Below are 15,359 nucleotides of genomic sequence, written 5' to 3'. Positions count from 1 at the left end.
CAATCTTTGGATCTGTAAAGTCCTCTGTACCCTCAAATGTACAGTCTTCATAGAATCCCTGCGGAAAGAGGCCCTTAGGCCCAACAAGTTCATACTGAACCTCGGAAGAATCACCCACCCAGACCTATTTCCCTACCCTATTACTCAACATTTAACTCCTGACTGATTACACATCCCTGAATACTATGGGCAATTTAGCATGGCCAATTCACCAAATCTGCACATCTTTGGAATGTGGGAGGACACCGGAGCACCCGGAGGAAACCCACACAGAGAAGGGGAGAATGTGTAAACACTACACAGACTGAGACTGGAATTGAACCTGGGTCCCTGGTGCTGTGAGGCAGCAGTGCTAACCACTGAGCCACCATGGAGCCACTGTGACACCCATGAACACATTGATAAAATAGAAATAGGAAGTCAAATAAAGAGATTCTAATTATATTTGTAAACACTTTTTGAGTGAATGTGCACAAAGATGTCAAGTAAATCCTCCAGCCCTGAAAACCTCAGATCTCTGCAAATTGAGGCCCCCTGCTTATCTCTGGTTTTAATCAGTATTTCTGCGCTCAGCTCCCAAGACCCTAATCCCTGGAATATCCTCCTTAAACTGCTTTCCCTTCCTCTTAAGGCCCTTCTTAAAACCTATCTTTCTGACCAAGTTTTGGGGCTGTGCCCACTAATATCTTGCTACGGACCTGACATTAATTTCAGTTTGAACATACAGACATGAGGCCAGCATTCAAAATACACAGTGAGGTAGTGAGGTTGGGGGTTTGGGGTAGAGAGTGTTGTTGTGTGGTATCAGGCAAAATCACTTGTGAAATGCTGAAATCGCCCAGGGAAACATCTATCACAGCAGCGGTCCACTTAGATGGGAGTGCTGAGTCTCCAATTCCTCAGCATTGACATCCCAACACAGGCATCACTTATCATTATGTCATGCAGCGTAGTCAGGCATTTGAGTAGATTATGTCAATACTCTTCCATCGGCAGTTGCAATATTTTTATACTTTGTTATTTCAGTTTTTTTTATGAAAAGGATTTTACTCTAGTGATGGATACATACAACTCAATTGGTGTATTTTAGCGAAGTATTTTTTGCTGTTTGTTAACTGACGTGGAGTTAAACAAAGCACAGACAATAATAGATGTTGAAAGACCCGAATAAGACAGATTTGTTTTCACTTAGTTTACTGTCGCATGGCAAGAGTGTGGGATGTCGATTCAGTGAGTTGTTCGGAGGCTTCATTGCATAGGAAATGACTGTTAGTGACATTCTGGCACTAATGAGTGCTTTTCTTTCAAAGCCTTTACTCTATCATTTGAAGGAAAGTTTTCGTCCTTTCTGAATGATGATAAAATTAAACTGGAAGGAAAACTGCCTCCACTAGACACCCACACGATAACATCACGCAGAGTATTTTTGACACAGTTTTGAACTCCGAGGGCACATATACTGTATTTTTTGTTGGTCGGGATTGGTTTACACTCAAACTCACTGGTTCTCCATTACAACTGTGAGCAGCTGCAGTTCCAGCCTTGAACCAGTGCTAACAGCTGCTGTAGAAAAGGGACAAGAATGAACTCAACAATACCTTGAGGCCCCAAATGTGTCCAGAGCCTGATCTGAAATCTAACATTTTAAAAAGGACTGTTTGCAGGCCAATGGTTCCAAATTGTGCTGACATTTGGGAAATGATCCAACCAAAGACACTTTGCTGCAAAGTATGTAAAGCTCTCAAAGCGTTTTTAAAAATTACTTAACAGGATAAAGGGAACCCCAGCAAAGCCAACGATTCACAGATTCCCAACCATGTGGAAGCAGATCATTCGGCTCATCAAGTCTGTACTGACTCTCTAAAGAGCATCCCACTCAGCCCCAGACCCTTACCCTATCCCTGTAAACCTTGCATTTCCCATGGCTAATCCACCTCACCTGCACATCCCTGGACACTATGGGCAATTTAGCATGGCTAATTCACCTAACCTGCACATCTTTGGACTGTGGGATGAAACCGGAGCACCCGGAGGAAACCCACGCAGACACGGGGAGAATATGCAAACTCCACACAGATAGTCACCTGAGGCCGGAATCGAATCCGGGTCCCTAGCGCTGTGAGGTAGCAGTGCTAACCACTGAGCCACCATGTCACCCTTGTTGCCCATCCCTAACTTCCCTTGTAATGGTGAAGAGCTATCGTTTTGCATCACTGCACTCTGCAGTGTTGTTGCAAAAAGTGTTTCGGCTTTAGCTCCACTAACTGTAAAGAAATGGTGGTATATTTCCAAGTCAGGATTCAGAGGGGAACTTGCAGATGGTGGGATCTCCGTGTATCTGCTGCCCCTGTCCTCCTACATGGTAGAGATCCCAGGAACCGTGGTGAAATGCTGTGGTACATCTTGTCGATGAAGAATGACAAAATGGTTACAATGCAGAGATATCCCACTGTGTCTGTGATGGCTCTCCAAATGAATTATGCACTCAGTGCCATTCTCCTGCCTTCTCTCCTACTATTCTGTATACTCTTCTTCTCCACACTTAAGTCTAATTCTGTTTTAAATACTCCACCACACTCCCAGGCAGAATATTCCAAACCTTAACCACTTGCTATATGAACAGTTTCTCCCCTACTTCATTGGTGCTTTCTATAAAATAAAATACTTCATATATGGTTCTGCTCATTCTCCAACCTCTCAAGTGGGAATGGTTTCAGTCTGTACTCTGTGTTGACCACTCATGATTTTCAGTCTCTCTATCGAGTCTCTTTTCACTTTATGCTCTTTAAGGAAAACAGTCCTGACTTCAACATTTGCAAAAACCTTCAGCCAGAACCGCTGAGTGGATGATCCATCTTGGCCTCCTGTAGTGGTCCCCAGAATAACAGATGTCAGCTTTTAGCTAATTCCATTCACTCCATGTGATATCAAGAAACGGTTGGAGGCACTGGACATGACAAAGGCTATGGGCCCTGACAACATTTCAGCAATAGCACTGAGGACTTATGCTCCAGAACTTGCCAAGCTCTTCCAGTACAGTTACAACTATCCGACAATGTGGAAAATTGTATGCCATGTACACAAAAAGCAGGACAAATCCAACCTGGCCGATTACCACACTATCAATATACTCTCAATCAATCCGTAAAGTGAAGGAAGTTGTCATCAAACAGTGCTATTGAGCAATATCTGCTCAGCAATAACTTGCCCAGTGACACCCAGTTTGGGTTTAACCAGGTGCACTCAGCTTCTGACCTCATTCCAGCTTTGGTTCAAACATGGAGAAAGTGAGGATTGCAGATGCTGGAGATCGAAGTCGAGAGTGTGGTGCTGGAAAAGCACAGCCGGTCAGGCAGCATCTCAGGAGCAGGAGAATTGACGTTTCGGGAATAAGCCCTTCATCAGGAAAGATGAAGGGCTTATGTTCGAAACGTTGATTCTCCTGCTCCTCAGATGCTGCCTGACCGGCTGTGCTTTCCCAGCACCACACTCTCAACTTGGTTCAAACATGGAGAAACCAGATGAATTCCAGGGATGAGGTGAGGTGAGGCGAGAGTGACAGCCATTGACATCAAGGCAACATTCAACCAAGTGTGGCATCAAGGAGCTCTGCAAAAAGGGAGTCAATGGGAATCAGAGACAAAACTCTCTGTTGGTTTGAGTCATACCTGGCAGAAAGGAAGATGGTTGTGATTGTTGTTATTATCTGTCATTTCAGCTCCAGGACATCTCTGCAGGAGTTCTTCAGGATAGTGTCCAAGACCCAACCATCTTCAGCTGATTCAATGACCTTCCCTCCACCACAAGGTCTGAAATGGGGATGTTTGCTGATGATTGCACAATGTTCAGCACCATTCACGACTCCTCAGATACTGAAGGAGTCCATTTCAAATGCAACAAGATCTGGTCATTCACACCACATATGTGAAGCAGGACCATTTACAACAAGAATTTAATCTTCACCCCTTAATATTCAATGCCGTTGTCCTCACTGAATCGCTCACTAACAGGATCCCGGGATTACCATTGCCTAACTATACTCGCCATATAAATACTATGCCTTTAATTTGCCCCTTGGATCAAACCTGGATCCGAGGTTTTTGTGATTCACGTACAAAGACCCCAAAATCCCTCTGTGCTGTAGCTTGCTATAGTTACCAGCACCACTAATCCAGAATCTGGTTTCCAGCATCTGCAGTTATTGTTTTTACCTTGTTCTTCATATAAGTAATTCAGCCTCTCTATTCTTCCTGCCAAACATACATCTCACATTTTCCCACATTATATCACAGCTGCCAAGTTTTGCCCACTCGCTTACCCGTCTATTTCCCCCTGCCGACTCTGTTATCTTAACCATTTGCCTTACAACCTGTTTTCATCCAAAACTTAGTAATAATATATTCCTTTCCCTCAGCCAAACCATTAATATACATTGTCAATAACTATGGCCTCAACACTGATCCTTGTGGCACAAAAGTTGCAGATTGCTACCCTGAAACTGTTTCTCTTTATCCCAAATCTCTCTATCGTCTATTAGTTGGTGAATCCTCTATCCACTTGTCAGCCCAATCCTGAATATTGTCCACGCCTCAGCAAGTGCAGCTGTGGACTGCTTCAATATTTGAGGAAGCACAAATGGTATTAAACATTATCCAATCAGCAAACACCCCCATTTCTGATCTCTTGAAGAGGGGAAGGTTATTGATAACACAATCCAACATCTGGGGCCACGACTTCAATGAATAATGTGCCAGGGCTGAGGTGACTCATCTCCAATAACCAGATAGAGAGTTGCCCATCTGATTCCCATTAAGCTCTGTTTTGGTAGGGCTCCTTCACATAACGACAGTCATCTTTCAGTAATTCTCTATGTTTTGACCAAATCTTTAAAAATGTCAGGAGCAGAGTAGATACCTATGTTGCAGCTTGCACAGCCTGGCTAGGGTTGTAGCTAATTCTGGTACAGAAGTCTTCAATACTACAGCCGGGATATTCTCAGGCACCATAGCTTTTGCTGTATCCTGTGCTTTCAGCTGCTTCCTGACATCAGATGGAGTAAAGCAAATTGGGTGAAGACTAGCATATCCATGATGCTGCAGAGCTCGGGAGAAGGGGAGGATGAATCATCCACTTGGCATGTACGGTTGAAGAAATTAATGTTTTGGAAAGGGTTTCATGCCAAAGTAGTACAAACTAAATAAAACTTTTTTTAAACATGTCTCCGTCATACTGACTCCATTTTAAGAGGAGAAACTTCAATACACAGAGTCTTTAAAAGGGTCATTCACCATCTTCATCAAGTGATGTTGTCTTCTTGACAAATAAATGGAAATGTTATTGATGTAAACAACCGTATAAAATGTCAAACATGTCAAACGTAGCCTTTCTAACAACATCTTGCTGAATCTTTTTTAGAAAAACATTGCTCCTTTGTAAGCAACTATATAAACTATTAAACAAAAACTCCTAAAATTGACAAGATTGATAGATCGCATCTGACATGGAGTTGCAATCTGTGTCCATAAAGAGATGAACACTGAAGATTTTGCTGGGCATTTTAAACAGGAGTTGATGTTTGGGAGGATTTAAAAGAGGAACAACTTCAGAACAGAAGTTGTGCGATGTGACCTGCAGAACTTTTGTTCCAAGAAGGGGATCCGTTAAGGATTTAAACTGCTGTGTGAAATCATCAATGTTGATGAAATGATTCACAAGGGCTTATGTTGGAAAGTTAACACTGGTTAAATGAGATTTGAAATCATAGAACTCTCTGTTCCTTACCCCTCCCAAAGAAGGGTATGCAACAGCCTCTCAACTTAAACCACTCTGTGTCCTGTTGTTCAATATTTTCAATCAGAGCTGATAACTTTGATTTTAAACTTGGAATAAATTTTAAAAGATCACTATTTGAGGATCTGGTATGCCAAAGGAAGGCAAGTGGACCAAATGAATTTCATGAATACTATTGGCTAGGAATAGCTCTGGTGTGTGAAATTATATTTAGAGTCAGGATGCAATTTTAATACATTTTGTGCTTGCAATTTGATAGGTTGAGTTGAGAAAGCAGGTGAAAGTTCAACTCATTCCACACTTTAGGATTATAAAAATAGTGTAGGCCAATCAGCCCTTCAGTTAAGTCATTACTGATTCCATCCCAACTCCATCTATATGCTGAAGTCCCTGGATACACGGACCTAACTTGTATTATTGATCTCAGCCTTTTTTTTTTAAAATGAAAACCCACAACCGGATTAACTAATTTAAACAAACAAACAGGAAAAATTAACATCCAAGTGACTCCAGCCACCTTTAAAAATGGCGGATGGGAACCAGATGCAAACATCCAATCCTCAATACTTTTAAATCTGCTGCTACAGATTTCCTTAGTAAAATATAGGCAGCAAAATGCAAATTTGCTGTGCAATTTGAAAATACAGTAACCCCAAGTTTAAAATGACTCAATTTCCAAATCATGTAATTCATAACTTCTATATCATTAGTTTACAGTAGAGACATCAATGTTTTTAAAATTGACAGTTTTAAGAATATATTAAAGGATTAGTCATTTTTGCAGTGATTACTGAATAGACATTTTTGCTTTTATAACTGATTGGCCATTAGAGGGCAGTTAACCTCATTGAATGGGTTTCCACAAGTGAGAGGCTTTCTTCTGAACCATGTTCTAACGTTTTTTTTCATCTCCTGAGGCCTCCTCCCCTCCCCCTGACCAAAGTGGCCATTGAGGTGGAATGGTGAGGGGCACAGAGAGAGGATTAAAGGACCCAACAGCTGGGCCAAAGTCTTAAAGGTCTGAGGCATGTCTTCTACTCAGCTTACCCCTGCACTTACCTGCCTCCATGGCATTCTCTGATTTGCCTCCAGAGGCTGCAGGATAGGCTCAATCGTGCCCCTTCCTCCCAGGGTCCAACAATAGCATGTGATGGGACCCTTTAAACTCATCAGGTCTTCTCGAGTTAGGAAATTGGTCAGTGCAAACTAACCGCCTGGTTAGTGAAAATCCAACCCCTTATCCTTCCGTTGCTAATCTTCCACTGGTATTGTCCATGGGTGTACATGTGAAATACAGCACCCTTACTCAAATCAAATCCCATTTCCCCCTTGTCCCCTGCACTTGCTGAATGGCACCAGCTCCTGGTGAAACAGACTTTAAAATCCTCATTCATATCCTTATAATCTCCTCCAGACCCGCAAACCTCCAAGATATTGGTCTACGTCCATTTCTGGACTCAAACACCCCCAAGTTTAAAAATCACCACACCGTTGGTAGCCATGCTTTCAATGGCTGGACATGAAGCCCTGGCATTCCTTCCTAAATCTCTCTCTGTCCTCCTTTAAGAGATTTTTTTAAAAATTCATTGGTGAGGGCATCACTGGCCAGGCCAGCATTATTCTCCAAGAGTGAATCTAATTGCAGATGGTTACTTGGCAGTTTCCCTTGTAATTAGTGAACCAGATGGGGTTCACCCCCAACAATCAATTCATGGTCATTAGATGCTTAATTCCAGATTTTTTTTATTGAATTCAAATTCCACCCCTCTGCCGTGGCAAGATTTGAACACGGGTCCCCGGAACATTTACTGGGTCTCTGGATTAACAATCTAGCAATAATACCTCTAGGCCATCATTTCCCCCTCTTAAAACTGACCTCTCTGACCAACCTTTTAGTCTCTGTTTTAATATTGCCTTCTGCAGCTAAGTGTCAGATTGTGTTTTCTAATGACCCCTTGAAGCACCGCAGTCTGTTTTATTCCATTAAAGATGCTAAATAAATACAAGTTGCTGTGCTCCGTATCAAAGTGTGGTACAGAATGTTGAGTGCACCACTTGGAAGTGTGATAGAGGGGTGTGACGGACAAGAGGTACTCACTAAGAGACGATGATAACTTGCTGGCTGTTCTCACCCCAGCCACTCTGAAGAGGGAAAATTGGAAGCAGGTGCAATAATTTCTGCACGGCCTGAATTTAGCACAGAATGTCCATTTGTGGCTGTGACAATGGCTTGTATTAGCAGCCAATGTCAGGCAGCTGGGTAAACTCATCAAAACTCAGGAATTGCTGGGCAAATTCATCATTTACTTTTTTCAAAGGGGTTAAAATGGTGATTTGTCTCTCAGACAATTCTGCCTCATAATGTTCCAGAAAATCAAAATCCTCTCAAAATATAGATGCACCAATGCAAAGCCAGTTTTATCTCACTTCAAAAATCACTTCAAAAGCTTCAGTAGTGTCCCTGTATAACTGTAATATGATATAAAACTGGTTGGAATCTATCCCTCTCCGAACACAAGCTCAAAGGTCTTGTGTACTCCAATTTAAGCCCGGTTGTTAGCTTTCTAATACTGTAGTGCCAGTTACTAATACCTTGGGGTTAACTGGAGAGCAGCAGTGCCCAGCACTCTGCCCTCATGGTAATCAACCCAGTCTCAACAAGAGGATTACAACATGAATTGATTGAGTACTGTCTGTGGAGACAGTAGGAAAAAATGGATTCTCTTATTTATTCAGGCTGGAGGATGGACACTTAAACAAGAGAGAGTTGAGAAGTTGATTATGTACATAGTGGAAAGGCTGGTGGACGGCATTCTCGCCCCATCACTAACTGAGGTTCTTAAAAGGGCATTGAAAGGGGTCTCACCACACAGGCAGCATGAAAAGCAAACCTTGGGGGTATTTGTGGGCTTCTAGTGGGAGTAGGATCCTCATTCAAAGGCTCTCTGAGGCTAATAGAGAAGCTCGGCAGCTTCTATCCACATCCCACCCTCGCTGCTTAGCCCCTTCACCCTATTCTCCCCACTGGCTGCACCCCTTCAATGAACCTCACACCATCACTGGTCTCTCATGCTGCTGAGACTCATGTGGGTGTAATACCAGCACCAGCCACCAGCTCTCATGTGGCCCTCTGGCCATCAGTAGGTGGGGCCACTTCCCCAGAGTCTCCCTGACCCTGACAAAGATAGACCACCGACCAGTTAAGAACCCAGTAGGCACTCAATCCACCATGCCTTCTTAAAGAGGTGATGCCAGACTCTCGCTGGCTCTCCAACCAAAGTTCAATATCCCCATCACTACATTAAATGCTGCCCCTCCATCTGGATGAATACAGGGACACCAATGTTTGCATTCATGTATTAATGCTTCCAGTGCCGAGATGTATTATAGAAACTGCCCTTTGGCGCAGAGGGCATCTGCCCCTAACCATTTTCTGTCAAGTACAAAATGTCACTCAGTGCATTCTATGTAACTTTCCACAAACATGAACCACCGAACGCTTTCTTGTCTCAATGACTCAGTGAAGTCTACTCCATGCCTACACTTTCTTCAATAAGAAGGATCCCCCAACAGATCAATGGGTAAATGCAACACACCGCAGGCACTCAAGTCGATAACTTGGCCAGATTGGAAGGGAGGGTATGGATGGACTCTGTGCTAGGAAGAGGAATTGAAATCAGATGCCCCTCTCAATGGCTGTTAAGCTTTCTGTGCTGAAATGTTTGCATTTGTAGACACTAAATAAAGATAGAAGTGGATAAAATTGTGATGTTCCATGTGGTCAAAGGTCTTGTTGGCATGTGGCGTTTCCTGTAAAGAAACAGATTAAGTGGCTCGATTGCTCAAAGTTGGCCTTTCTGCTCCCCACCAGTCTCGTTCCCTCATATAATCACCAAACTGTATCAGCATATCATTATATACTACAGACTGAGTAACAGCAAAGTAACAGTATCGTTAATAGTTGAACAGTTTACAAAAGGGAGGCATGGAAGGGGAAATTTAACATGCAAGACTCCGTAACACATAGCAAATGCTGCCCAATTTTTTGAATGCAAACTCTACTGCATGACATTTTACCAAGTCAGTAGCTTGTTGCTAGACAACATTGTCAACGCTGCAGCCTGACATGTCTGCAACCAGTCAACCTTTCACCATCATTACACACACAAAGAAAATCAATATATTACTTAGGAATGCAATTTCCAATCTTCCTCGTAATGGAAGACAGGCACCACTCAGTAAATGCAAGTGTCTGCTGAATGAAGCAGATCACACACTTTTCAATCTGTATATAATAGGCCCTCTAACTTACTCAGACTGATCAAGTGCACCAGCATGCTCACAAACAAACAACTCTACATTGGTGTTGACAATCCCAGGTGGAGATAGTAACATTTCCAGAAAACACACCAACTTCAAACCAGTTAAATCTCATGATTTAGGGTCATTGTTTAATTTGCCTCATCACATTATCCACTTAATCTAAAAAGCATTTTAAAAGTCTTTCTCTCCACTGTGCTGGAATTGGAAATTTTCTGCAGTTTTTTACTGGTATCAAATAATTATCAGCTTTGGTTACATATTAAACAAGTAAGAAGAAAGAAATACTTGCATTTAAATCACATTTGTCATGGCCTTAGACCATCCTTACACTCCCCAATCCTTGGTCCCATTAATTTTCTATAAATTTTCTCCAATAAGCATTTTGTATTCTTCCCACCCTTTATCCTCTTGATTTTCCACTTTTCTTGAGATATATTTTGAGTCTTCTACTTTGAAGACAAATAAAAGACACTTCCATGTTTCCAATTATTGCTGAGCATTTCAACAACAGAGTTGGATAGGGTTAGTACTGATGGCACAGATAGGTGCTTGGGAATTCACTTCAGTGTCAATTATAACACTCCAGCTCTGAGAGTCCAGTTCAGCCTCAGACATTTGTGACTGTTGTGGGATGGTGTCGGTGGCTAGGGAATAGCGTTTGGAACATCTTTCATCTTCCCAATAATTATTTGGAGGAAATTGCTGCACATCCAGTACTGGATTTAAGTGGGAGGGGTCCAGAGAGTGGCACGATAGTACAAAAGAACTCTCCCTGATCTTCAGAATACATGGCCACCTTTTCTTAGTTACTACTTGTTCTGAAGCAGCATCACAGGACTCAAAATGTTGACTTTGCTTTCTCTCCAAAGAGACTTACTGAGTTTCTCTAGTGCTTTCTGTTCCTTTTGTCTGGTGGTGTGATAAGATTGGGTGTGGTCAGCACGCAGGTTGAAGTAGATTCTGTGCTTTGGGATGACCGGGGGAAAGCATGTGGATAAGAAACGGGAGGCACAGAGAGGAGATTCACAGTCATAGAGTCATACAGCATGATAACAGACCCTTCAGTCCAACTAGTCCATATCGACCACATTCCTAAAACACCCTAGCCCCACTTGCTTGTGTTTGGCCCATATCCCTCCAAATCTTCCCTATTCAGACATGAAGAAAAGCTTTTTCAGACAGGGAATCCTTGGGGTCTGCAACTCACTGTTTGAAAATGTCATGGAGGCAGAAGTCCTCAAGTCACTTAAACGGTGACTGGATCTTCACCCAAAGTCCGATAAATTCCAGGGAGCGCACCACATACTGGAAAATGAGATTAGGTGGAGCGGCTCATTTTTTGGCAGGTGCCGACAAAATGGCATTATGGCCTCCTTCTGTGCCATAACTTTTCCACACGTTCTAAATATTCTATAATCAAAAAGGTGTAATGTCAGGGATGCATACAGAGATTGGAGGATAGTGATAGGTGGATTGCTCCTTCAAAATGCCAGCATTGAAATGATGGACCAAATGGCCTTCATGGCCAAATGTGCCATGCCAATATTGATTCTATGAAATCATGAAAACATTATTTAAACAGTGAAAAAATGGGAAGAAAATCCATTGCGGGTGATTCACTAGCTTTGTGTGAGAGAGAAGGCTGGAATCAGCTGGGTGTCAGCCAACTCGCTAGATAAGTGTGGAGAGATGATAAAGGAAGGTGATGTGACAAAAGAGGCTGTAGTCAGATTGAGAAAGAAGATAAACAGTTTACTTTTTGCACAGGCGTATAAGATGCCTTTTTTTTTGGCTAAGGATCATTTTGATACTGTGAAGGGATGCAGGCCTTATTGGAGAGGTTCAAACATGGAGCTCCAGGAAAGATGGGCACATTAGGGCAGCACAGTGGTCAGCACTGCTGCTCCATAGCACCAGGATCCCAGGTTCAATTCTAGCCTGGGGTGACTGTCTGTGTGGAGTTTGTACATCTCCCTGTGTCTGCGTGGGTTTCCTCTGGGTGTTCCAGTTTCCTCCCAGAGTCCAAAGGTGTGCAGGTTAGGTGGATTGGCCATGCTAAATTGCCCATAGTGTTCAGGGCTGTGTACATTAGGTGGACTAGCCATGGGAAATACAGGATTAGGGTAGGGGCCTAAGTCTGGGTGGGATGCTCCAGAAGGATTTAGAGGGATATGGACCAAGTGTTGCAAATGGATTAGGTTAGGATATCTGCTTGGCATGGACGAGTTGGACTGAAGGGTCTGTTTCCATGCTGTACATCTCTATGACTCTTCGGAGAGTCAGTGTGGACTTGTTGGGCTGAATGACCTGTTTCCATACTGTACAGATTCTTCTTCTTCTATGAATCTTTGGGAGGCTGTGACACCTCCCAAATTACCGGGGAGTCTCACAAGAAATAAATATACTTTTTTTTCAACCCAACCTGTGTCATTCTGCTCATTTTCTGGAGGACTGAAGCTAATGCAGAAGCTTAATTTTAGGGACAGGAGTAAATTCAGTAATTGTTCAAAGTATTCAAAACACTCTGAAGAAATGTAGCCATCAAAAGGAAAAGGTCAACTTTGAGGGAAGGTGGTTTTCACCACATTCTCTAAGGAACGCTAAAAAAGGAATGGGATTTGAAAATTAAAAGATAGTCCCTGAGCATTTAACGTGAAGAATACAAGAATTTACTGGGGTACTGCCTGGGCTGGAGAGTTATAGTTCTGGGGACAGATTAGACAGACTGGGAATATTTTCCTTGGAACATTTTAGACTGAGAGGGGACATAACTGAAATATATACAATTACTAAGGATATAGATAGCGTAGCTATGGAAGAAACTTTTCCCCTTAGTTGAGGGATCAGTGACATGGATAAGAGGCAGGAGGTTTTGAGGGGATATGCCAAAAGATCCTCCACCCAGGGGGTCTGGGAATTTGGAACTCACTGCCTGTGAGGGTGGGAGATGCAGAAACCCTCATAACATTTATAAAGCATTTAGATGTGCAACACCAAGACTATGGGCTGAGGTGGAAAAAGGGCTTAGAATAATTAGGTGGTTGGTTTTGACCTGCACAGACACCATGAGCTGAAAGGCTTTTATTGTGCTGTAGACCTCTCTATTACAATGTTTAATTCATAATATCAATTTGCATTTACATAGCATAAAGTCTTAATGAGCTTCACAGGAATGTTATCAACTAAAATTGGAGGCTGAACGCCACAAGACTGTGTGAAGACAGGTAAATTAATTTTCACAGCAGTTTAGAATGCTCCAATGATAATTACAATTATGCCTCACACAATAGGGCCTCGCGTGATTTTTCCCTTTCCCCAGAAAGAAGGCTCTTGTGTGTCATCCCTTCAGCAGGTGCAAAGGCAAAGAATCTGTGCGTCTCAAAGAAACCCCGAGCACTGCAGTGATCTGGGAATGGAGCTGCTGGTCTCGCACTGACTCCTTCCCTCCCAGCTCATTCTCACTGTCTGTGCCTTACCTTCTTTAGGCCCAGCGACTGCTGCAGAGCCACGGCCCATTGGGCTAGCGTGCTTGTTGCCCCGACCTGGGGCTTTTAACCCGCTGGGTTTCAGCAGGCTCATCTCCCCACAGGCTGCCTCTTCCTCTCTCACCAGTCGACACGGCTCTTTCTTCAAGTGGACTGGGAGTGGAGATCACACATCCCTCCAGATTATCATTGCTGCCTTCCTTGCAGAAACCGACTGCTCATCTGAAACACAAAAAAATACACAAAGATGAGACGAAAATGCATCACAGTCTGGAGCAATCTGCATGGAGTGTTTTGGAGTCAGTACTGCAGCGTCAGCAGCCCCCTTACCCGTCTCTGTCCTCTCCTGCAGCTCTCTCCCTGCTGTTCAGTGTCCTGGCCCCTGCACTGGAGTCTTCTTGCAGCTCTCTCTCTCTCTCTGTGCCTTGCTCGGATGGAAAGATGCTGAGAAAGAGCTGACAGCAAACCCTGGTCACATGGAGTTCACACACACACACAGTCCCCTTCACTGGAAGGACGGGAGAGATGCCAGGGAGCTGTCCAATGCAGCTTTCTGCAAAAACAAAAGAGCAAAACCAAACGCTGGGTTGGTACAAGCCAGCAGCCGCTGTGTGGAAGAGCTCCCCGGGACTGCAATGTTCCCAAACGCCGGTCAGAGGAGCCGGGGAGGCACTTACTTACAACTGTGATTGACTCTCTGCTGAGGAAATGAACAAAAGGGAGTGATAGAGTGGGGAGGGAGGGAGGGGGTGGGGGGTGTGGTGTGGAAGCAGCAGCTGGGGCAGGAAATGAATGGCAAACAAAGACGGAAGCTTGAATCTGGTGAAAGCACCGCCGACCCTCAGCTTAGAAGGACAGCAATCGTGTGGTGAGAGAGAGGGTAGGAGTGCCAAAGGGTCTGGCTGGTGGCAGCTGCCATGTGGGACTCTGACATTCCAGCCACAAGGAATACACCAGATCCCCTTCAAACAAACCCCTCCTTTTTTTGTTGTTGCTGTTATTTGTAAACCGCCCCCCCCGACGTTTGCGTTTTCCTTTCCAATTGTGACCAAACTGGGAAGAGGAAATCAGGCAAAGTCCTTGTTCCTGCTCACTCCGAACCCTGACCCCTGCTGGAAAGTGTAAACAAACAGACATTCAGCCAGAATTATAATGTTAAAGAAAGATTTACATTTATACTATCCAAAAAAACCTTCACCACTAGGGGATGTCCCAGATCAGGTAGTGCTGAGGTGTGGTCACTGCTGTCATGTCCAGGAGCCAATTTGCACAAAGCAAGCTCCCACCAACAGATCACCTGACTGCAGGGTAACTATTACTGCATCACTGGGGGGGTCAACATCCACTGGAGAGGGCAGGCAGGGTTTTGGTTTAATGTCTCATCCAACAAACTTCAGGCTCAAGCTGTGATGCAACCTGCAGTCGAATATCTGCCAGAGTTTGTCAGGTGCGATCCTACAGCACCGAGACATGTTTGAGCTGCTGGGTGCCACACTGGATAGTGGTAATGGAAAATCCCTTCTGAGACTTGAGATCCAATTCAGCCCAGCGCAGGGTGATGACTCAACATCTCCTCACTGTGTGGAACCTCACTGAGCTTGACCAGTCTAATTCCAATCCTCATGGGCCCACAGAATGCTAACTGCCAGTTCATGCTGTATTCTAGGTGTTTTAGACCTGAAATCTGGTCCCCTTAGTAATGATACTGAGGTTAACTAAACCCATTTCACTTTGGCTCTACTGGTACAGTTCCCAACAATA

General features: G+C 43.7%; 1 protein-coding gene across 1 annotated transcript in view; it reads right to left on the bottom strand.

The window, feature by feature from the left end:
- clip2 (CAP-GLY domain containing linker protein 2) overlaps positions 1-14,631 on the bottom strand; it is a 142,674-nt gene extending 128,043 nt beyond the window's left edge. The window contains exons 1-2 of the mRNA XM_043718733.1: positions 13,929-14,631; positions 13,590-13,820 (exon numbers count right to left, since the gene is read on the bottom strand). Coding sequence (XP_043574668.1) covers positions 13,590-13,692 — 103 coding nt within the window. The 5' untranslated portion in view covers positions 13,693-13,820; positions 13,929-14,631. The remainder of the gene's footprint in view (positions 1-13,589; positions 13,821-13,928) is intronic.
- Positions 14,632-15,359: the final 728 nt, after the last annotated feature.

Source organism: Chiloscyllium plagiosum, chromosome 28 (genome assembly GCF_004010195.1).
Source record: "Chiloscyllium plagiosum isolate BGI_BamShark_2017 chromosome 28, ASM401019v2, whole genome shotgun sequence".
Classification (NCBI taxonomy): domain Eukaryota; kingdom Metazoa; phylum Chordata; class Chondrichthyes; order Orectolobiformes; family Hemiscylliidae; genus Chiloscyllium; species Chiloscyllium plagiosum.
Note: the sequence above shows the minus strand (reverse complement) of the source record. Positions and strands in the feature narration are given on the sequence as shown.